The 25,192-nt window shown below is 43.7% G+C and overlaps 2 protein-coding genes across 6 annotated transcripts in view; one reads left to right on the top strand and one right to left on the bottom strand.

The window, feature by feature from the left end:
• Positions 1-25,192, bottom strand: part of GALNTL6 (polypeptide N-acetylgalactosaminyltransferase like 6) — a gene marked incomplete at its 3' end in the record, with an annotated part of 1,147,279 nt that overhangs the window by 154,742 nt on the left and 967,345 nt on the right. The window lies entirely within an intron of this gene.
• The window catches only part of LOC307188427 (uncharacterized protein), a 262,819-nt gene that overhangs the window by 123,130 nt on the left and 114,497 nt on the right, over positions 1-25,192 (top strand). For 4 of the 5 annotated variants that reach the window (XR_013828931.1, XR_013828932.1, XR_013828934.1 and 1 more), the window contains 3 exons: positions 16,779-16,838; positions 17,479-17,684; positions 24,291-24,396. Coding sequence is in view for 1 of the 5 variants with exons in the window: in XM_079925495.1 (XP_079781621.1) it covers positions 17,484-17,684; positions 24,291-24,396 (307 nt within the window). In the remaining 4 variants the exon portion in view is untranslated. Of the gene's footprint in view, positions 1-16,778; positions 16,839-17,400; positions 17,685-24,290; positions 24,397-25,192 lie in introns of those variants that run through there. The other variant, XR_013828933.1, reaches the window with a different exon arrangement.

Raw genomic sequence — 25,192 nt, 5'->3', positions numbered from 1 at the left:
AGCTACTCAGATTTCTGTCTTCATCAGTTTGGGCTGCTATAACAAATGATCACGGACCCTGTGGCTTAAACAACAAACTTTGATTTCTCACAGTTCTGGAGGCTGGGAAGTCCAATATCAAGATGCTGGCAGATTCATTGTCTGGGGAGGACCTGCTTGCTGGCTTGTAGATGGCTGTCTTCTTGCTGTGTCCTCACATGGTAAAGAGCAGAAAGTAAGAGCAAGCTCTTGTGCTTCTTTTTTTTTTTTTAATAAGGGCATTAATCCCATGCATGAGGGCTCCACCCTCATGACCTAATGACCTCCCAATGCTCCAACTCCTAACACCACAACATTAGGGGTTAGGATTTCAAAATATGAATTTTGGGAGGACACAAACATTTAGTCCATAAACATTACTTTAATTGATTTGCTCTATAAAGGTAGTTTCAAGCCAAGATCCCAGGCAGAAGGTAATGCCTAAGTCCCTCCAACGTGGAAAAACTTGGAGCTGCCCACCAGGGTTTGGACTTAAGCAGACCTTGAACCTGAACACTGCTCCTACAGACTGTGGTGTATCTCTTGCTATGCTTTCCCTTGGTGGCCTACGTCTTCTTTACTTTCTTACTTCCTGTAGGCTGTCGTCCTGGTCAAACCAGCCAGAACCTCCAGAACCATGACATTTGAACACTGTCTTGCATTACACATCAGAGTGACTTTGAACTCATGATGCCATGAACCAACCCTCTCTCCCCACCCACCCCTGACAAGGTGAGTCCCCTTGGAGACCAAAGCGGGTGTGAATCAAATCAGAGTGTGCTTTGCACCTTTGGACACTAAACCTGACAGCTGGTCCCCAACTTGTACCTGATCCTATATCTAAGTCATTGCCCAACTTCCTTTCATTTTCTCTGCATCCCCAACTACACCACTGCTGCAGAGGCAGTGTGCCTGAGGCCTTGCCTGTCCAAACACGCATGATATATCCATGATCCTGGCCTTAAGGGAGGCTCTTGATTTCAGCTACTTATCTGAAACACATATCTTTATTTGTGGGTCATTTTGACACTTGGTTGTATACACTTCAAGATTTTAAGAAAAGTTATCACTACCCTATGGATCCTGGACACCTTTGTTGAGTACAGTCTATAGTTATCTGGTTTTATAGACTGGATGTTACACAATTTCTCTATGTTGACTTGAGTCAAAGCCAAAGTTTCTGAGCCTCTAATGCAATCGTATTCCCCTGAGGTCAGTTGTTAGTCTCCCTTCTTGAAGATTGTGCTGAAAGACCGGTGATCTTAAATAGTCCTCGTCCCATCCAAGATTCCAAGGATGACTCCCAGGAAGGTGATATATGAGGGCTGATGGGGCAGTTTTAGCCTCTGTCTGACGCTGTATTCCTGGGGACAACTTCTATCCTTCATAGAATTTTTTTTCACCTTCTAAGCTTTAAGTATTTCCCTTTTTCATCAGTAAAAATCCCCAATCACAAACAATATATCAAGTAAGATTAACCCATTGTCTCCCCTGAAGGATGCTCTCACATGGTCCAAAGCGGAATGGCTTTAGGAAGCAGCAACCTTCCAGTGAGGAATTAAATGACATTTTTGCCCTTAAAAGATGCTAAACAACCTGACTTAGTATATGGTTCCCTTCCCTTCATCACATTCCAACCCATATCTGTATGATGCACCTAATTTATTGTCTTTTTAAATTTTCAGTGATTCCTTGTCAGCAATATAGCTTCAGTGGCTTCACAGAGACTCTGCTGTTTATCTCTAGATTTTTGTGTGCAGACTAAAAACGAGAAAAATTATTGTTTTACTACATAAAACCATGGAAACGTGGAAAGTATCTTTTGTTTTGGGGAACAAGTATTATATATTATCAGTATATCTGCCTTGTTCAATAACTTTATATATGTTTACTTAAATCAGGTGTCCTATTCTTATTGAATATGTTTTAGGATAAATGGAAATCATCCATTTGTCCATTCAGCTATTATTCTCCCATTCACTCATGGTTACATGGTGAATATGACAGAGTCTTACATTTACAGAACCAATACTCAGAGTTTATTTAATCTATTAAAATGGTTTCTCCCATTCTGAATGAGAAATTTTACTTTCATTATTTTCTGAGGTGTACTTTCAGTTGTGATTCTAAGAGCTAGTTTCTCATTCCATATCTCTAGAATAAATATGAGCCCCTGTCCAGGGTTTCTGGCCCTCAATCCTCATCAAGTATTTTTTTGGAAAAATAGTTTTTCTTCACAAAAGAGAGGAATACATGGAAAGAACTCCAATCTTGTCCTCCAGGATGATACTAAAATGCCCACTAAGAGCAGAGAGGGCGTCGAACCCAAAGTTGTGGGCGCCGTGGCCTCGCTTTGTGATGTTTACTCCTGGTAGCTGCTGTCATGACACAGGGCGCCCTGCAGTATGTCTTGAGGAATGTCTTGTCTGAGGAATGTCCCTCAGCTGTGACCTCTGGAGCAGACTTCTGGGGACCATGCTCACGATGGAGATTCTCCTTGGCACCTGGTCTCAGTAGCACCTGGTGAAGGAAGATTCCACGTCTGCTCCTGTCAGTGGTGGCAACTGCTCTCAGTCTTTCAACAGCTTCTACTGGAGTGGAAACCAGGGTGAGGGTCTTCTCACAGCTGTATCCATTGGCAGCTGGAGAAGAGTCCTACTCCCCATTCCTTCCTGTGAGTCTTGCCCCTCAGAAAGGACCAGCCCAAAGAAGTTTTCAGAATGGACTCTGCTGAATCTTCTGGAGGACAAATTTGAGGAAATTTCAAAACAACCCTTACAATGTGCAGTGGATACTTTCATACTCTCCAACTACCCCATTAACCCCCTTGGTTGTGTTGGACTCCATGACTCAAAATGAACTCTTACCCTTGCCGAGGGGCACAGGAAGCCAGCAATGGTCGCTTCTTCTCAGCAGCGAATCCAATGCTAGTCATTCATTCACTTAACTTTTTTCTTGAGTATCGATTCTAAGGGCTGTTGGGGGTATAATAATGGCCCAATAATGGTATAACTGTTGGGGTTATAATAGTATTCATATATTATACTGTAATATTCATATCCACACCAATATATGGCTATAACTTGTAGCAAATACAATACAATGGAAGGGAAACATAGGCTAGTATGAAAGAAGGTGGTCATGGGCAGGAGGCTGTGGTAGGGTAGCCCTGGGGTACCGATGTTGAATCTCAGATCTGAAAGGCTTACAGATGAGTGGCATCTTTTTAGGAACTGGAGCAGCGCAAGAGGAACAGGGCATCAGGGTCATGCAGACCAGACACAGGTCATGAGTATGGAGACGACCTTAAAGATATCCCAGGAGAAGAAGCCAAATGGCAGTAGGATATATCAATCTAATCCAAAGAAAGCTAGTCCAAAGAAGAAAGGTGAACCAAGAAATAAAAGTGGGAGTCACCTTCATACACATGACAATTAAAGCCACTAGACACACTTAATAGGATTGCCTAGGGAGAGGGTGAGGGGTCAGTCGATAAAGGGTCTTCAGGCTGAGCCTCGAGTGGATCCCACACTTACTGGCAGGTGGAGGAAGGAGGCTGGACAATGGGAAAGTCCAATTCCAAGTTACCTAATCATGCGTTCTCCCTGGAAGCTCAGAGGTCCTCCATGCTTTGTATGACTGGAAATTGATTTATAGAGATGTCCTTGTATTCTTAACCAAAGTGAGGGAATATGAAAAGATACTTGTGTGAAATCAAGTTAATGTTCATCTTCTACATTAGACTGAAAATACAATAAGAGCAGAGAAAGTCTCGTTTGCTCACTCAGTTCCTAGTACTTAGCATAGTGCCTGGCCCACATAGGAACTCAGTAAATATTTGCTGGAAAAAAAAAATCCATCCATCACAACCTCTGGGAATAATATAGCAATTTAACCAGTTGAAGTAGGATTAAGTGCCTCAGCAAAGGGAAGTACTTAGAATACTCACAATAAATATATAGATATACACACGTGCATACAAACACACACAGGGCAAATTTATCCTTATTTACAAAAAATTGAAGGCATACAAATTTCTAATTTGTTCATATATATTAACTGTGTCTACCTGGGCTGGAAGAAATATTAACGTGTAAATATTTAATTTTTAGAGCCCTCTAGAATGGAATCGAATGCATTGGTAGATCCAAACAGGAAAAAAGGAAAAAACATACCCTTGAGGCCAAGATGGTAGGTAAGAACCCAAATAAACCTGAGAGATTTATCCCAAATAACTTCCTTGAGGGAAATGCAACACCACTTTCCCCCTCAAAATGACAAACCTCTAAAGTAAAGTTTGGTTCATGGTTGCTGTAGGTCAAGTGGCTGCTTTAAAGCTACAGGCAAATGAAAAAGTAATCCCTTTGTTACCGCCCTTCCATGCCAATGAGTCAAAATGGGATTGTGACTTATATTTGTGGGAATTTTTTCAGTGTGTAGTTATCAGAAACCTGAACCCAGGAGTGATAGGAAAAGAGAGAGACAGAGGCAGAGAGAGAGGGAGACAGGGAAAGAAAAAAAGAAAGAGAGAAATTCAGTACGCTGTAGGACAGAAAAATATCATCATACTAAGGTAATGGTTATATAAACAGCATAAAAAGCCTGTAAACTGGTGTAGTCAGAATTATATTCGGGATTGGATTCATCAGAAATGTTAAGATTCAACATTTCCTTTTCATCAGTTCTTGAATCCTCAGTGTGCACGGTGCTATTATCAGCAAATTCGTTATATGATATTGATCTGTAAATTAGCAAGGACCGTAGTAATAATTTTAACTCCCTAACTCCCTGTTTATAAATGAAAGCTTCATTGCAGAGTTCCACTTATGCTACCAGACTAGTAATTTCACAGGATAACTGTTATTAAAACAACAAACTGAAATCTACTCTATAGGATGGCCTCATTTTTCTTTTCCTACTATAGAAAAACCCATTGCTGTGACTGTTGACTAATACTATTTTGGGGTGAAATGGACAGTTGTCCCAATTATTTTATGGGTTTCAGATTTGAGCATTTATCCTTGAAATTATCCAAAAAGGCATACACGCTACCTTTTGTGTGTCCATACAGAGGACAGATAATAAGTGATTATGTTCCTAATGTCTGCTTGTTTAAGTCAATTGTTTAGAACTCAAAATGTATTTTTCCATAGAATAATTATAATATTATCAGATTTGATGCTGTTGACATAGCAGTATTGTATTTTTTAAGGTTCACGTTCCTGTTAAAATTTTAAGATTTGTGGTAAATCGGCTTCTAGTCGTTGGCCTGGGAAAACTTGGACTGTTCATAATATTTTTTTTCTCCGGGAAAATGTACTCCAAATTCCAGCAGGAGACCCCAGGCACACATGCCCCTCTCCAGGCAGCAGCTCCTCCAGCATTGGCCTTGGGGGTCAGGGATCCGTGGGAGGGACATTGAATGAGATTGAGCTTTTATAACCTGCTAACACTTTTTAGGCACGATAGAAAAATATCCTTCAGGGGTCAGTGTCCAGGTTTTCTGTTTGGGTGAAGAGACCGCCTTTCCCCATCAGCAATGGGGACCTCACGTTTAGACCCTTCTGGGGTTGGTACCCTTCCAGTGATCCCCACGTCCTGGTGTTCATGCTGTTGTGTGACCTCTTCCCCTTGAGTGACCGTGGACCGTAGTCCTGACTGAATGAATGAATATAATGATAGTCCTGACTGAATGAACATAATGTGGCTGAGGTGATGGAATGCCCCTTCTGAGGTCAGGGGACAAGGAGATAGTGGCTTCTCCCTTGGGTGCCCTCTCTCTGGCTCCTTCTGGGGGGAAGCTGGCTGCCATATTGTGAGGCATCAAAAATCAAGGAGCAAGATTATCTCTTCACTTTTCGGTGAACTTAGGAGGAAATCTGCAACTGCGGCCTATTACATGAAAAAGAAAGCACATCTTTCTTTCTTTTTTTTTTTTTTAAAGAAGATTACTTATAAAATTATAAAAGACATACTTTCCCCTGTGGAAAGCCTGAAAAATCTAAAAACAAACAAATGCCAATTGTTCATCATCTCACCTTTTAAACATGAGTGTTTTAAATACATTGGTGTGTTTCTTATCTCTTTTTGTAGGTGCTTTTTTCTTTCTTTTTGGTTAACTTAGTTGAGAAGTAATACCTTTGACAATTTAAGGTGATTTTCCAGGAAGATCTTTTTCTATTTTATTTTACTTTATTTGATATGGACCATTTTTAAAGTCTTTATTGAATTTGTTACAATAGTGCTTCTGTTTTATGTTTTGGTTTTCTGGCCCCAAGGCATGTGGGATCTTAGCTCCCCGACCAGGGATCGAACCCACACCCCCTGCATTGGAAGGCGAAGTCTTAACTGCTGGACCACCAGGAACTCCCTCCATATTATTTTAAACTTTTATAAGACATTTTAAAAGAGATGTATTCTATTCCATATTCTAATATATCATCATTTACTTATTTCCCTATTTGTGGGCATTGGACTATTCCCAGATTTTCACTATTATAAACATTTTTGATTATAGATCTTTGTGCAAATTTTTCATGAGGACAGAACTTGTATTGCTAAGGCAAAGTTTTTGAAAACTTTTAGTACAAATTTCCAAATTATTTTCTAGAATGATTGAAACATTACAGACATTTACATTCCTACAGGCAATATAGGGACTTGCCTGCCGCTCTTATACTGAAAATTAACATAAAAACAAACCGTTGGCTAAGTTGATGGCAAAAAAACCCTTATTGTTTTCACAAATCATTTTTTAATACCTTGGAGGTTCACTTCAGGCACAAAAGTCTCTATTAGTGAGGTTTTATTGTAGCTACAAATAGTAAGAGGCGTTGAAGGAGAATCAGCCTAAAATCTAGTCAAATTATTATCCACTAACTTATTATCACTCTCAATGATTTTTGAAGGGAGAACTTAATTATATGTTGCTGCTAACAATGTTCCTATTCAAAGCCTTCATCAGGAAGGGTAACCTTTATTTATTTATTTATTTTTGGCTGCATTGGGTCTTCATTGCTGCACACAGGCTTTCTCTAGTTGTGGCGAGTGGGGGCTACTCTTCATTGTGGTATGCGGGCTTCTCATTTTGGTGGCTTCTCTTGTTGGGGAGCATGGGCTGTAGGCACTTGGGCTTCAGTAGTTGTGGCACTCGGGCTCAGTAGTTGTGTCTCTTAGGCTGTAGAGTGCAGGCTCAGTAGTTGCGGCTCGCAGACTCTAGAGCACAGGCAAAGTAGTTGTGGCATACAGGCTCAGTAGTTGTGGCTCACAGGCTCAGTAGTTGTGGCTTGTGGGCTCTAGAGCGCAGGCTCAGTAGTTGTGGCTCGTGGACTCTAGAGCGCAGGCAAAGTAGTTGTGGCACACAGGCTCAGTAGTTGTGGCTTGTGGGCTCTAGAGCGCACAACTAGGTTTGGCTCACGGGCTTAGTTGCTCTGTGGCATGTGGGATCTTCCCGGTCCAGGGCTCAAACCCACGTCCCCTGCATTGGCAGGTGGATTCTCAACCACTGTGCCACCAGGGAAGCCCAGGGTGGGTAACCTTGTCTCATCTTGCAAATTCCAAACTGTAGCTCTTATCCGGAAACCTACTTCCTCCCCAAGCCCTCCACCCACAGTCCAAACAGTGGATTTCCAAGTGTGGTTGGGGAGCTGTGTCCATGAGAACAGCACCCAAATAAAATGTTCCTGGAATCTCCTTGAGGCTTATTGGATTCTTATCTCTAGGGCCCAGGAAATCTGACTTTTTAAAAAAAACAATTGAATCTTATGTGCATGTGAATTGATTCTTACGTGCCTGTGAATTTTATTTTATTTTTGCTTCAGATTTTACTTTCTATGAGTTACGACGTTATTCTTTTGCTTTGCTTTTATTCAAAACTTGTAACTCTTCCCAGAGGTTAATAAGTCTCTGGTGAATCTAATTATAAGCTAGCAATAAAGTTCCATTTAGGAAATGCTCACATAATTGACCCACATTAGCTACAGTGAGAACATCACCACTTTGGGAATCTTTTTAATTTAAGTAGTGTTTGGTAAATCAACTTCTCATTTAAAAGAATGTGAATTCTAATACACTGACACCCACACAGCCACCATTTTATCTGACAAAGAAAAGAAACCTTCCCATTTTTGACATTTTAAGGAAGTAGATTTAGAATAACCAAGGAAAATTTAATTTTAACTCAAAACGTTCACAGAAGTTATGTCACTAAAGTGCAGCACAGAGACAGAAAACCACATTGGCTTTGGAGGAAGATTTGAGTTTGCTTCTAGCTCTGCCACTCCTGGCTGTAGGTGCCTAAGCAAAGCCTGAGTGTCTGTGAACCTCAGTGTTTCCTCTGTGAAATGGGGATTTTACAGGTTGTTGTGAAGATCAACTTTTGTACTAGGGAAGAACAGATCTGCCTCCATATTGGATCTGTTTCTTTGTATTCTATTGCTTTTGCTACAAATTAAGAATGTTGCCTGTAGACTGAAACATATAGGATAGCCCATTCTCAAGGCTCTGATCTTTAAAGGTATAACACTTTCCCATTCACTTAGAGATAAAAAGTTGCAAAACAGAGAATGACATTTGTCTTATCAGAGGTTTACAGGAACAGTGTGACCGGACTTAAGAGGACAGTTGCAGGAACAAAGAGTTCCAGCCACAGCCCCTCCCCTTTTCACATTAAAGAAACCTGAATTCTAACTCAAGTAAGATGGTTCTTTGGGACACTAGTCCACCATCTCCTCAGTTTGTTGGCTTTCCGAATAAAGTTGCTATTCCTTGCCCCAACAACTCATCTCTTGATTTCTTTGCCTGTCATGCAGTGAGCAGTGCAAGTTTGGACTTGTAACAGTATGACAATATAGGTACATAGGCCTTTGAGTCTCAGCTGTTCCAATGCCTTTCCCAGTCCCCGCCCTGGAACCCACGCCTCTACCTGGCAGAAAGGCACGCCGGGTGGCTCAAAATTCCAGGAATGAAGGAACTGAGACCTGATTTTGTAGAATCTAAGCATCTCTTTTCTGTCCTATGTCTCTTTTGAATTCGAGCTGCCAACAATTATTTTTTTGGGGGGAGATGGGGTTTGTGACATTTCTTTGAGTACATATCCATGAATATTTTCTTTATTTTCATAATTATAACCTTTAGAATCATACCATGCTCCTTTGTCTGCATCTATCAAGTTGATTACATGCCTTTCCAAAATTTATAAGTTGCTTAGTTATATTAATATATTTCCTAACAACCAAAACATAGGCATTTTGGTGTAGGATTCACTTAATCGTGCCGTAAAGTTTTTTACTGTTAGGTTTATTAAGGTAGTATTCATTTTTTTCAGTAGGTTGCCTTTTTATTTTGTTGATGGTTCCTTTGATGTGCATAAGCTTTTGAGTTTGCTGTCCTGCCTTTCATTATTTTGCATTTATTGGTTTTGCTTTTTTTTTTTGTCAGATTCAGAAAATCATCTCCAACACCTATGTCAAGGAACTTATTGCCTTTATGTTTTCTTTTATGAGATTTATGGTTTTACATCTTCCATCCAAGTCTTTAACTCATTTTAAGTTATTTTTTGTGTATGGTGTATGATAGTGGTCCAGTCTCATTCTTTTGCATGTGGATGCCCAGTTTTCCCAACAACAGTTAATAAAGAGATTATTCTATTCCTCCCTTATTTATTCTTGGCTCCTTTGTCATAAGTTAATTGACCATATATGCTTAGGCTTATTTCTGTGCTATTTTTTCCATCGATCTGTGTGTTTTTATGTCAATATCGTACTGTTTTTATGACCATAGTAATAGAGTTTGAAATCCTGAAGCATGAAGCCTCCAGGTTTTTTCTTTTTTATCGTGATTGCTTTTGCTATTTGGGTTTTTTTGTGGTTCCATGCAAATTTTAGAATTGTTGGTTCTATTTCTGTGAAAAATGCTATAGAAATTTTGATAGGGATTGCAGTGAACCCGTATATTGCTTTGGGAAGTTGTTTTTAAATGACTGTTGAATTGCATCATTAGAAGTTACTTCAAGGACATTTGTCACTTCTTTTGTGATGAATTCCACAATTTTTATGGAAGTTTTTAAAAGGCAAGCTGCTGTCCCTGTGGTTTTGGGGTATACCTCTCCAGAGAAAGGAGAATGGCTGTAATTTTCACACCACCAGATCACAGAGGGGGGCAAGCCTGGCCCGTGGCGAAGAAGAAGCAAACATTTTATGGTTCTTTTGCCCCCAGCGCAGAGGGCTGTCAGCCGTCCTGTTAGAAGCAGAGTAAATGGACAGTGAAGCAGTGCTCTGTGGGGTCCGTTCCTGTTCATTTTGTTCATCGAGGGTCTCGCAGCAGCCTTCCCGAAGCTTCTTCCAGGCCCTGCAGAGGGGCTGGCATCCAGCAAGGGGAGAGGCAGAATTCAGGTAGACCCGAGAGAGGGCACATATTTGGGCCCATCATCAAGAACCTCCACTGATGATGGCATTTTTTCTGGACCTTAACCTGCCCTTGGAGGGAAAAAGTAAGAAAGTGAAAATGAAGTGCCCTTGAGGGCTTGGGGTGGAGGAGAAGGGTGTCAGCCACAGGGCACCTTGGACGAGGATCTCAGTCATTTATATTTGCACCGCTTCCCAGAAGGCGAGCTTGCCCTTAGCCACTGGGAACTGCTGTCATGCAGGAAATAATAGAGGAGAAGAGTGAGTGCATTTCCCGAGTCAAGGAGTGAGCCCGTGGAAGTCCTGTTCCCTGTGCATTTGTGCCTGTCGCCAAAGAGCTGGATTTGCCCAGAATGGGCATCAGAGCCCCTTTTCATTCCTTGCAGTCTGCTCTGGTTACAGCTGAACGATTCAGACGTCCTTTTCCCCTACTTGGTCAGGAGGAATTTATAACCCTATGTTTCCCAAGGTGACAAATTCATGTAATTCCACCTCCATGAAAAAAAAAATGACATAAAGGAAAACCTCTTACATCCTGCCCCCCAATGCCTTACTTTGGCCACAGGAGAGACTGCTTCTTGCTAAATTTAATCCAAATTTAATCCATTATTCATGGGCCAAAAGCCTCAAGGTCTCTTAGAAATTAAATTCATCTTCAAAGAGCAGAATAGGACATCATCTTATTATACATTGTGAACTGGGATTTTTTTAGAATTGGCATCAACACCCTAAAAGTAGAATCAAATATGTAATGTGGTTCATTCATAGCACGTAGGCTTAAAACTGAAGAAAATTATCTGTCTTTATTTTGGGTGGAAGCTCTTGTACATGCTCACAGGGGCTCCAAAAGAAATGCATGGAGTCTGTTCCAGTTCTCTGGGTTTAGCAGAGAAGGTCCCAGATCATAGCTAGGGCTGTGCTCATTGACAGACGGGTCAGTGCCTTCTTCCACATTTTGGGGATGTTTGGAGAGTGTCTCAGATGGTAAAACTAAAAATGATGGATACTGGAAATGGAGACTGTAGCCCATTTTAGGTAAGGATTAGTTCATAGATTAAATATAGTTGAATAAATCTAAATATCTAACAACGTTGAGATCATTCGTTCTGGAGACAGAAATACTACATCTGAGGGTGCCTCTGCTACTTGTGAGGTCTGACTTTAAGTCACATGGTAGCTGTAAAGTTGCTTTCTTATTGGTACAACAGGACTCCCAAGCCTAGCCTAACTCACAGACATTAGGACAATACTTTGAAGCTGTCAAGGACACACAGCAGTGCTGGCACGTGGTCCGGGCTCACGCATGGCAGGTGTCATTTATGATCTAAAAGTGCTTCTACCGGGTAATTCCACGGTGGTTACTAATGGCCCTGTGAAACTTGTTAAGACACTAGAGGACTAGAGAAGTGAGGCACCAGAGCGGTCAGGAGACCAGGCTTGGAGCCGCACTGCCTGGGAGCACTGCAGGAGGTGCGGGAGCTCGAGCCTTGTTCTGTCCTTCCTGTCACTCATCAGCTGAAAGGGGTCAATGACAGATCCACTTGTAGAGTTTCTGTGAGGATTCATAAGCTGCTGGCTACAGATCCCTTGAGACTGTGCCTGTCACAGGGCAAGCCCTAGGTTGCTCTTTGCCATCATTATTATTATCGTTGTTATTCTTATTATGTTTAATGCAGTGATCTCCAGTGCACAGTCCTGATGATCACATTCCAGTGCAAGAAAGCTAGGGCCATGGTTCATTGTTGTGCCTTTCTTTCCTTCTTTCTTTCTTTCTAAATTGACATATGCTTGATTTATAATGTGTTAGTTTCAGGTGCTTCAGCAAAGTGATTCAGCGATACACATATATTTATATTTCTTATATATATTTATATGTATTTCGTTTCAGATTCTTTTCCATTATAGGTTATTACAAGATATTCAATATATTTCCCTGTGCTATAGAGTAGGTCTTATTGGTTACCTATTTTATGTATAGGGGTGATTATCTGTTAATTCCAAATTCTTAATTTATCCCTCCCCCCACCGCCCCACTTTCTCCTTTGATAACTAGACGTTTGTTTTCTGTGTTGTGAGTCTGTTTCTGTTTTGTTAATAAGTTCTTTGTATCATTTTTTTAGGTTCCATATATAAGTGATATCATATGGTATTTGTCTTTCTCTTTCTGACTGACTTCACTTAGTATGATAATCTCTGGGTCCATCCGTGTTGCTGCACATGGCATTATTTCATTCTTTTTTATGGCCGAGTAATATTCCATTGTATATATATACCACACCTCCTTTATCCATTCCTCTGTTGATGGACACTCAGGTTGCTTCTATGTCTGGGCTATTATGAATAGTGCTGCAATGAGCATTGGGGTGCAGGTATCTTTTTGAATTAGAGTTTTCACCTTTTCTGGATATACACCCAGGAGTGGGATTGCTGGATCATATGGTAACCATGGTTCGTTTTTGAAACTCATTCAAGAAACGTTGCCAGTTGGGTTTTCCAGGAAGCAGATTCTGGCAGCAGGTTTCTGTTAGGAAGTGCCCTTGGAATCCACCCTGCGGAAGGGAGGGGAGGCAGCTGCATTGAGGACAGAGAATGGGCTGCATGGAACCTGCAGGGCAGCTGACCCCACGGGGAGCAGGGTGTGGTCACCAAAGGTCTCTCCTTCAATCAGTCATTGGATGTGGCTGCCACGGCAAGGGTGCACCTTGAGCAAGGGTGATGGGACACCCCTGTGGGAAGGACAGCTGGGGGACGTCCACACACAGCCCTTCTAGCAGCTGAAACAGCAAGTCCTTCGCTGAAGGGGCACCAGGCAGTGCCTATCTCCCTCTATCACAGAAATATGTACTGGCCAGGCCCTGAGATGGTTATATTTGTACTATTTAAAACATCTGTATTTCTGTGTAATCTCCAGCTCTGTACAAGCGGTGCTTCTGTATTTATTGATCTGTTGGATGGGCTGTAAGCTGCCAGAGGGCAAGTACTATGTTTTAATTCATCTTCGCCTCCCAAGTACCTAAAATCATGCTCAGTGCATCGTAGCTGCTGGATAAATCTTACTGCAGGAATAAGCCAGTGAATGGCTGAGTGAAACAAGGATTCAGAGAAAGGACTGATGGATTGTAGAACAAAGCGGTCCGGGCTTCACAGTACTGTGTGGTTCAGGGCAGCTGGGGAAGGAGATGATAAAGATGCCTGAGAATAGTATTTTTTCCCCTTTTGGTTTCATATGGGCTTTTGGGGGAAAAGTTAGTGTGAAAACATTCAAATCCATAAAATTTAAATAAGACAGTAAATTGTACCTTGTAGCTATGGATTCAATTGTTGGATTGAAAATTCTTCTAAGCTCGAAGAAGAATTTGAATTCAGTGTTTAGAGACTTTCCATATGATTCTAATTAAGAATAAAGAAGTACGTTAAAATAGTCAATAAAAATCTGGGGATAAAATACGTTATTAAAACTACTTTCATTCTTTCAGAAATGGGAGCATTGTAGAAAACAAACAGGAATATTTGCTCTGTGCTTTTAGATTTAATTTACACTTCGTACAGCTCACTTATTGGGGATATGTTTATTTTTAGTGCTGAGGGTATTAAAAAATCTCAAAGTGTTTTGAAGTATTTGCCTATGATTCTGGCACTTGAATTGCACTCATACCTATAAAGGGTAAGACAACTAGACTTCAGAAATTTGACTGTCAATTTTGTGTGATTTTTGTTTAAAGTCTTCTTGAAAATTGCTAGTGTTTACATAAAAAGAATCTTTTTCAGGTCACATCCAATAGGATCTTTTGCTACATGTCAAGAAATTGTCTTTCCTACTTTAAAAAAGGAGAGAGTAATTTTTCTCTCCTTAGAAGTTTTACATTTTTGATGTTTAGACCATTCTCTCTTTGCCTCAAAGGTAATTCAACATTCTGAAAGAGGTGCTGTATTTTCAGGACTAGCTAAGCTGCTAAAACTTCCGTTTACATCAGTTATATTTCCTATACTGACTGGAGGTGTATCAGTTCTACAGTCTAGAAACAACTTTGGCAATGATGAAAATCTACCAGACCATGCCATGTTTACAAAAGTGGACGGAAATAATTTTTAGAAAATAATTTTAAATAATATCTCAGATATTACACACACACACACACACACACACACACACACACACACACACACAAATCACTGTCATTCCTCTATGTTCCCATGACTCTACAGTGGTTCATAGTTTACTCTTAAGAACATAAGAGAATTTTTATTTAAACTAGGTTCTCAGCAGAAGGTCATAGTGATTATCAGACACTGCAGGCATAATAACTTAGGATTCTGTACTATCACTGGCATTACATAAATTTAATATTGTCTGAGAATTAGATGAGCAACTTCAGGAAGTCCCCGGTTCTTCACTATTTACTTCCTCCATGAAATATCAGGCGTGGTCACTCTGGCCATGACTGCAATACACCCCCGCCTGTTTTAGCTCAGACCCGTGACCTTGGATCTTCCCCCAAAAGGTATATGTAGCAGACTTTTCACCTCACTGCACTTCCACCTTTTTATCAAAGCAAAAATGAACTTTTATCTGCAAAGTTCTTTCTATTAAGAATTCTCTGGCCATTATGACAATCTGCAATAACAGTCTTCAAATGAAACGCCAGTTGGATTTTTTTTATAGCATGTATAATGGAACAACTCCAAATGGTTATGTTTTTCTCCATTTATTGCCAGATTCTCTGGTTGGCTAATCTCATTTGACTTTCTGCCCCGACCTCCCCATTGAATTATTTCAACGGGTGATGGGTTAACATGATTACCTGTACATTTCTCTAAATCCCAAATTTAAAGACTACTTTTTACTATAAGTAGGCTGGCAAAGAGTATTTTTCCAAAACATAAGGACGCTTCTACTAGAGGAAATATCCATATATATCAGAGGAAAGCACTGTAGTAGGGAGGCACGCACTATGAGAAAAAGTGATCGATATCTAAACTCTGTCTAATTTTTGAATTTGAAAATGTATATATCCAAAGAAAACAGTAACACTAATTGAAAAAGATACATGCACCCCAATGTTCATAGCAGCATTATTTACAATAGCCAAGATATGGAAGCAACCTAAGTGTCCACCAACAGATGAATGGATAAAGAAGATGTGTCTCTCTCTCTCTCTCTCTCTCTCTCTCGCTCTCTCTCTCTCTCTCTATATATATATATTAGCCATAAAGAAGAATGAAATTCTGCCATTTGTGACAACATGGATGGACCCAGAGGATATTATGCTAAGTGAAATAAGTCAAACAGAAGAATACAAATACTGTATGTTATCACTTATATGTGGAATCTAAGAAATAAAACAAATGAATGTACATAACAGAAGCAGACTCACAGATACAGAGAACAAACTATTAGTTATACTGCAGAGGAAAGCAGGAAGGGACAAGATAGGGGTAGGGGATTAAGAGGTATAAACTACTATGTATAAAATAAATAAGCAACAAGGATATATTGTAGGGCACAGGGAAATATAGCCATTATTTTATAATAACTTTAAATGGAGTATAATCTATAGAAATATAGAATCACTATGTTGTACACTTGAAGCTAATATAATATTGTAAGTCAACTGTACTTCAGTAAAAACCACTAAGGGTGTGCTGCAGAGTAATGTGTCCAACCTTGAGGAACTGAAAATGTTTCCACTGAGGGAGAGAGAATTAGAGAGGTGGGAACCCCAAACCCACCTACTTCATAATTCTGTCTAAATTGTTCAGGCTGCACCCCTTGTAATATCTTGCATCTTGCCTCAGGTACACGGGCCCTAGGTAACCGAGAGTGGCTGTAAAATGTTATATTCTTCCTGTGAAAATCAAATGTAAAATAGGTTAGAGGATTTTTCCATGTTTTGATGGTTGGTAAAAGTCTCTTTTCACAAGGGTAACTTTCCTAAGTAAAGTAATCAAGGCGCATGATTTGATAATTGATGAACAGGGAAATGCTTTAATGAATTATTGAAGCACTTGGCTCAGGTGTGCGTTTCCCAGGGACAGAATACAGAATTACTGCTTAGTAATTAGACCGTCAATGTTCCTTACCCAGTTGACCATAATTAAAATAATTTTATACTTGGTTTGATATTGGGAATTAAAACTCACACCTCAGTTACCTGGTAAAAGGTTTTCAAGGCTCATGGCAGGAGACGTGAGAGTTTTAGAATGCCAACCTGTGTTCTTCCTCTGAATTTCAAACTCGTCGATCGTTTGTGTCTGATTAAAGTTGTATCTGACTAATTGATAATGACTTTTCAATTAGGGAAAAGCATATTTTACTTAGAAATTACATTTATTTACATTGATTTTTCTCCTCTTCAGGTTGTCTGGGCTTCTGGGTCTGATCTGATCCGCCACAACTCGCAGGAAGCTTTTGCAAGGGTAACTGACAAGTCATTCCCCAAACATGGGCTGATGTTATCAGGCTTTGCAGAAAGGTCTGGATAGAGTCACAGTATTATTATTAGTTTTGTGGCCTCGCCATGCAGCTTGCAGGATTTTAGCTCCTGACCAGGGATGGAACCCGAGCCCCCTGCAGTGAGAGCGTGGAGTGCTAACCACTGGACAGCCAAGGAACTCCCTGTCACAGTATTATTATTATTATTATTATTTTTTTGCGGTACGCGGGCCTCTCACCGTTGTGGCCTCTCCCGTTGCGGAGCACAGGCTCCGGACGCGCAGGCTCAGCGGCCATGGCTCACGGGCCCAGCCGCTCCGCGGCATGTGGGATCTTCCCGGACCGGGGCACGAACCCGTGTCCCCTGCATCGGCAGGTGGACTCTCAACCACTGCGCCACCAGGGAAGCCCCAAAGTATTATTTTTGAAGAATACCTAGGAAACCCATCGTCCCCGTAAGGAGATATGGAGCTGTTTAACTGGGTGTGAACAAGGGAAGTGAAAGCCCTTGTCAGCTGGTGAGGAGGTCAAGCTCTTTTCTGGGGTGGGCACAAGAATTTCTCCAGGTGTGGGAAATTGTAGCACAAGGAGCATCCCTTTTGACTCACGTGTCCCTCATTGCAGAAGTAATGAAGGGCCCTGATGAGCTCGGGCGGCCTCCTACTTCCTGTCCACGTGGTGGAGGTGGGAACAGAGATGGTCTGCGCTTCTTCCAGGGCTGGAGGAAGGAACCGGAGCTGTTTCTGCCGGTGGTGGTCCTGCCACGTAGAAGAGGTGACCCCATTCCCTTGGGGGGACAGAGGCCCCCAGCGCCTAGGCAACATCATCAGGTAAGCTGACTCCTCACGACCTGGCTGAGTTCTGGGGGGCTGGACAGAGCACACTGGGCCTTTGGGGTCCCTAGGTTGCTAGGGAGTGAAGTCCTGTAGGCTGTGTTTTTAGAACAGCAGTCGTGTATTCACGGAGGCAAGTCTATTCAGGGGAGCAACGATCAATCCTGTCTCTTACCTCTAGTTTACCTCTCGACTCTCTTATTTTTCCCATTTCTAGAGTCACAGTCATTGTTTACACTCTATTCTCCGCTTGACCAATCTAAGTGCACTTAGTTTCAACTCCAGCCATTCTGGACTCTGTACCCCGTTGCCAGAGGTATTTTCCTGAAAACACAGATGGGACCGTATTATCTGCTCTCTGATCTCCTACGGTTTTGTTCAAAGAATGAAATCCCACCTTCTCAGATGAAACCTGCCCTAGCTGACTCTGCACTGGACTTTTGGTTTGAACACTGACACTACATCCCCCTGGAGCCAGCCCAGCCGTCAGTGAGGGATCTGCCGGGACCCGGCTCTCCGTGGGACGCCTGGAGCTGCAGAGGCTCCATCTTTCTCTGCCCCCTGCCCCGGACCTCCTGGTCCTTCAAGGGCCAAGTCAGGCAGCAAGCATCCCAGCTGGAGTTGTGTCGCCCAGGTGACCACGTACCGTTTCCCGAGTCACCAGGGCTTCTCCCACTGGCTCACCCTGTGGTAACTCCCTCCACCACGAGGAGAGTACGGGCAGCTCAGCGAGCCCCGGGGGCCCCGCGGGAAACTCCCAGCTGCTTTCAAGCACTTTTCATCCCTGTCCCTTCCCTGCCCCATGGGGACATCTCAGCAGGTCTCAGATCCTCCGCGGTGGATGAGTTCAGCCAGAACAGGTCCTTCTTCAGGTCTTAGGAAATCTCATTCAATCAGAAATAGAAACATTCTCATCCAATTCCAAGCTTCTTCCTCAACACAGGTGGCACCCGGGGTCCAGGACAGGCCGTGGAGAAGGGAGGGGCTCCGCCTTGCCGGCTCCCCTTCCCTCCTGTCTCCTCACTGGACCGCGGCTGGGGGAGGGGGGCGAGGAGAGGGCCCGAGACCTCACTCGGCAGGGCTGTGTGGAGGGATCTCCGGCTGCTCGCTTTCTTCTGTCCTCCTTGGGCCCAACACCGGCTGGCTCTCCATCAAGGGGGTGTGTGTGTGTGTGTGTGTGTGTGCGTGCGTGCGTGTGCGTGTGTGTGTGTGTGTGTGTGTGTGTGTGTGTGTCCCAGAGGGGGTGCGGGGACGGCACGCTTGTCCTCCACACGCACACCACACCACACACACATACGTACCATACACACACACCAGACAGAGCACATACATCTACATATACCACACACCTCGCCACACACACCTCACCACACACACACACCTCACCACACACACACCTCACCACACACACCTCACCACACACACACCTCACCACACATACCTCACCACACACACACACCTCACCACACACACACCTCACCACACATACCTCACCACACACACACACCTCACCACACACACACACCTCACTACACACACACCTCACTACAGACACACCTCACTACAAACACACCTCACAACACACACCTCACCACTACCTCACCACACACACACACCTCACTACACATACACCTCACAACACACCTCACCACACACACTTCACCACACACACCTCACCACACACACAACCTCACAACACACACCTCACCACATACACACCTCACCACACACTCATCACACACACACCTCACTACACACACACCTCACTACAGACACACCTTACCACACACACACCTCACCACACACACACCTCACCACACACACACTTCACCACACACACCTCACCACACACACCTCACCACACACACATACCTCACCCCACCACACACACACCTCACGACACACACACCTCACAACACACACCTCACCACACACCTCACCACACACACACACCTCACTACACACACACCTCACCACACACACACCTCACCACACACACACCTCACCACACACACACCTCACAACACACACCTCACCACATACCTCACCACACAAACACACCTAACCACACAAACACACCTGACCACACACACACACACACACACACACCCATACACCCATACACACACATGCCCTGTGTGTAGAGGGCTGCCGTCCACCCTGGCAGTGAGAGAACTTGGCGGGAGTGGCCGTGGCGCAGGCCTAGGCTCGTCCCGTGAGGCCTCCGCCCTCAGCTGCGTGGTGGGAGCCCGGGGTACCTTCTCCTGAGGGCGGCCTGGCTGTGCTCTGGTCACTTGAGCGGCAGGTCCTGACCTGAGCATCCTGGATGCTGAGTTGGCTGGAAGGTGGCAGCCCATTTCCCTGGGTTCCCGGTTTTGAGCAGTAGTGGTCACTGTGCAGGTCTCCTGTCTCCTTTCAACAGTCCTTAAGGAGACCTGCTTCTGAGTGAGGACGACTCGGGGTGGAATCCCAGGTGTAGCTTCTGCCCCATCACCTTGACCTGTTACTTTGCAGAAGACACGAGTTGGCGTTTCCTCGGGTGTGGAGTGCACGTTGTAATTTGTACCAGGGCTGCTCCCAGAAGCGTTAGGAAGATCAAACAGAAAGCACACGTGAAATGACCTTGTACACTGCCTATTACCAGACCTGTGTCAGGCACCGCTATTAATAATAGCAACAGAATTCTGAATACTATTTTGAAGCAATATTATGGCATTTCACTTGGCAGAATCTGAGAAAAACCTTTTGACATCTTGGAGAAAGTACTTATGGAAATCGCCGTTATATGTCCTGCTGTGCTAAGAGGGCTTCGCTTGGGTAACTAGGCATCTGGGTCTGGAAGGTGAAGTGTTCCTTTAAAGATGCTTATTTTAGTGTGAATTGGTTTAAAACATTTCTTTCACATCAAAAACCTAGTTTCGTGTTATCATGTTAAAGGAACAGGAGTTTTCGTGGAGGAGAAAGGGGAGCCCAGGCTGAATAGCCGTTGAGGAATGGCTTAGGCTGGGTGCTCAGGGAGAACTAGGGGTGTCCTCGGGTACTTGGTAGATGATTTTACCATCAGGGTGTCCTCTGGATGGGAGCAGGGGAAGGAAGAAGAGGAAACGCATCCGTAACGTCCCAGCTGAGGGCTGATCTCCCCTCCCTCCTTGAAGGGATCCGATAAGACATATGGTTTCTTCGGAGACAAGGCCCCAGAGAAAGCCCCACTCTAACCCCTCCCCTCACTGTTACCCAGCCTGGGGAGCAAAGCAGCAGGATGGAGCTGCTGTGAGAGGCCTCCGTCTCATCCTGGGCCTGTTATGCAGCCGCTGAACTGGCCTGAGGTTAGCTGTGCTCTGGAATGGAAACTCTTTGCACAGGTGTTTCGGAGCCTGGAGTCACACTCCTGGGCAGTTAGAGAGAAGGGTGGTCATTTTAGCTTTCTCGCAGACACAGATCGTTGAGTCCGGGCCTGCTACTTGTAGAGATGATAAAAATGTTAAAACTAGAAAGCCCTTTAGAGTCTCCAGAAACATTAGGATGGTCCGATTTAAGATGTTCTAGCATCCAGTGCTACAGTGAACGCGTATTGGTGGAGCTACATTCTATCTCTGTTTCAGACTCGGGTGCAGCTTGTGGGAGACCTGGAAGTGAGTTACCACAGTTCCCAGTGTTCTCTGCAACAGGCAGATCTTAGCATTCTCGATTTTGGGTCACAGATAAATAGCGATGCGTCTGAGAATCCTCTTGGGGCAGGGGAAGGTGGGCTCAGGCAGATCTGGGTGCACTCGGATCTCAGCTCCGCCGCTGCCCGTGTGACCTTGAGGGGGTCTCTTAGCTCCGTGAGCCTCCGTCTTCCCACCGCTTAGATGAGGAGGATACTTATGATCAGCTAAAGGACTGAGGTGGGGATGAAAGTCAATCAAAGCAGAACACGTAGGGCTGCAACTGGCCATTAGTAGAGGCTCAACCAATGGCAGAAGCCACTGTTGCGGTTATTTATCTTTCCCGGGTTGTCCTTTCGGGCCCTAAGGTGTGGAAGGCAGGACACACTGGCATCCCCTCTGATATGCGTGTCCTCCCTTGGAGGGCAACACTCGGGAAAGACAACCTCCCAAGTCACCTTGGGTGGGTCTGTGCATCAATATTTGCACCTTGATGCAATGGCCTTAGGACCACAGCAACCGTCAAGGTCAAGGCCGACACTCTTGTGTTTTACAGAAGAGCCTGAGGTCCAGAGAACTGAAGTGATTGTCCAAGATTATGAGGAAGTGAGTGGCCAGGCTGGGCTCCTGTGACGGCTCCCCGGGACCCTTCCAAGCGTGGTCAGAGCCCGCTATTCCACCCCTGCTTTCCATCCACTTCCCGCTAGAGATTTTGCACGCAGTTTCCCTTCCCCAGAAGTCATCTGTTCTCCTTTCTCTCCCTAACTCTCTCCACTGCTATTCTCTTTTGAGGCTGACCTTTAGTCCCTTTGGCACATTAAGTTGGGGCGGTTTGTACAAGCATCCTCTTGAGGATGGATCACAGAGCCTTGTGGATGTTTGCTTATGTCTCTGTCTTCAGCAGCAAACAGACAGGGAGAGCAGAGGCGAAGTTTCACTCACCCACACTATGCTGGTTGTAGGTCAGAATGCGGCAACTGCAGCCTCCAGGCCGGCCCAGGAGATGCTCAAATTCACACAGTGGATCAATGAACCCGGTTTCGTGTTCTACCTGCAGCGCCAGCCATTTATCTCCATGTACCTCCTAAGCCACCCTTCAGAATCTCTGAGGTCTATCTTTTTGCTGTCTCCGTGTTCTTTCAGAAGAGCACTGCCAGAGGAGATACCAGGAATAATGTTGTCTCTGCATCAGCTCACCTGTAAATAAAGCCACAGTGTGGCTGCCTGATGATTTTACGATCAGGATTTGCTTTGGTCCTTCTTCAACTTGGGACATTTTGGACCTTCAGCCTGGAGGTTATTTGTTTTGATCTGTAGTCTGCATTACCTTTAAGAGAGCCTCCTTTGCAAAAACGAGAATTTGGACTTTCTGTCGATGCTTTCTTTTAAAACAATTTACCTTTCATTCCAACAGGTGGCAGTATAACACAACAGTAACCTGAACAAACAGCTTTGACTCTTAGGCTCAAAGCAACGGGAGTTTCATTCTGGGTTAGATTGCTACAATAATTCTAAATTAAGAAGATAGACTAAGAAGACTAAAAATTTAGTTCTGAGAATTCCTTTATACCTGTCACTTGAAAATATGAAACGGAAGAGGATATCTAGGAAAAATTCTCGTGAACTATTTTAGTATATGCATTAGTCTTAAAGAATTTTTTGTTGCTATATTGAATTCTCTATATTATGTTAGTTGAGATAAAATTATTGGGGCTATTGGTGTGACCTCAGATGAGAAAACAGTCTTTCTGTGGAATTTATTTACACGTGTGTACTTTCTAGACATATATATATTTATTGCCACATGTCTTTCAATGAGTTATTTCAGCCTCTCAGAATTATGGTTTATTTTTTTTGACTCAGCACAGCTTGCAGAATTAGGTTGCTTTAATTTAGTTTCTCAGATTTTGTTTAGTTTTCCGTAACTTCTAGGGAATTTCTTCAATAAAGTTGGAAAAAGTATTCATCAGACTAAGATGAATCATATGTCAGAGAAGGCAAGAAATAGTTTCCAGGGCGAGTCTAGTTAAAATTTTGGTTACCAAGAAGCAGAGATTAAAACTCAGAAATCTATTACTTAAGGGATCTATCTATTACTTATTATTCTCTGGAAAGACAAACAGTAGCAAATTGCTCAATTATGATGAATAAATATTCATTACTTATGGTATCCCAATTCACTTGTGAATAAATGTGTATTTAATTGCCTTTAGTGTATTTTCTCATTCTAGACACAAGGAAAATCTCCCTACTGTGGATCCCAGCCCCTGTGCCCCATTTACTGTCTAAAAACCATTTTTAACTTGTTTCATTGTGTTGATCAGAAAGTAGACAACAGTCACCAGAGCCTGAGTAGCAGTGAGGTCCCCAGGGTGGGGTGGAAAGAAAATCTAGCACAGGGACTTCCCTGGTGGTGAAGCGGTTAAGAATCCGCCTGCCAATGCAGGGGTCATGGGTTCGAGCCCTGGTCCGGGAAGATCCCACATGCCACAGAGCAACTAAGCCTGTGTGCCACAACTACTGAAGCCCGCACACCTAGAGCCCATGCTCCACAACAAGAGAAGCCACCGCAATGAGAAGCCCGCGCACCATAACAAAGAGTAGCCCCTGCTCGCCGCAACTAGAGAAAGCCCGCACTCAGCAACAAAGACCCAACGCAGCCCAAAATAAATAAATACATTTATTAAAAAAAAAAAAAAGAGAGATCTAGCATAGGGTGTCCCTGCAAATACTGACTGTTCCTTCATTTCTTCATCCAACAAATACTTACTTAGCACCTACGACCAGTGGCCACCATGTGAGGTGTGGACACAGCCAACGGGACAGGCGGACACTCTCGGCTACGGTCTTGTGGACGAGCCCTGTTTCTCTCTGTTTCTCTGCCTCTAACACTGCATTTCGATGGGTGTGAGTGTCTTGCATTCCTCTCTCTCACCTTGTACCTGTTCTCTCCTAGGTTCCGTCTCCTGTACGTGTCGGAGGAAGACCACGTGGACATGCGGAGGGGACACCACGCGGGCACGGACTGCTTGTTGGGCTGCTGCATCTGAGTCACCGAGAAGGTAGGGGAGAGGCCTGGCCCGACCTGGGGCAGCTTATGCAACTGACCGGGTGGGGGGTGGTTAGTTGGCCTGGGGGCCTGAGCAGGCGTCCCCCAGGTCCCCACAGGCTGCGTGTGTATGGAGGAGAGCAGGTGTTCTCACCTGTGAGGGAAGCAGAGCAGGCCGCCCCCAAATACACTGCTTTGCCACCCTGATTATTTTGAAATAAAGTTACTTAAGAGACGGCCAGTGCAAAACAGACACTCTGACCCTCCTTTGTCCCCCTGAAAGCAGGAGATAAATCTCCCCTGTGAAGGGTCCCCTCCCTGTACCTGGAGGGGAGAAGGCATCCTTATCACCAGAGACAGGAAACTCAGGGTCAGAAGGCTGAGTAAACAGACCTTGTGACTTTGTTGCTAATGTACTATCCCAAGCCCAAATTCCTTTGTCTTGTCAATTCTTCCCAAATTTATTGTTTCTTTGTTTAAAAGGTATAAAAGCTGCCTGCTTGGCCACTTCTTTGAGTCTCATATTTTCCCAGCTCCCATTCCCATGAAATTAAACTTGTTTTTCTCCTGCTAATCTGTCTTATGGCAACTTAATGATTAGACCAGCTGAAGAACCTAGAAGGGAAGAAGGGAAAACTTCTCCTCCCCTAACATGCCTGGGGGAGGGGACATGTGTGGTAGGTAGATGAGAGTTGAAATCTAGAGAACCAGGGAGGGATGGCCGTGACAGAGGTGAAGGGACCCAGCTCTGAGGTTTGGGGCTGGGCAGCGGGATAAGTTAGAGCCTGGAACTGGGACTCCATGGTGAG

This window comes from Stenella coeruleoalba (genome assembly GCF_951394435.1).
Source record: "Stenella coeruleoalba genome assembly, chromosome: 7".
Lineage (NCBI taxonomy): Eukaryota > Metazoa > Chordata > Mammalia > Artiodactyla > Delphinidae > Stenella > Stenella coeruleoalba.
This window is presented reverse-complemented; position numbering and strand designations above follow the sequence as displayed.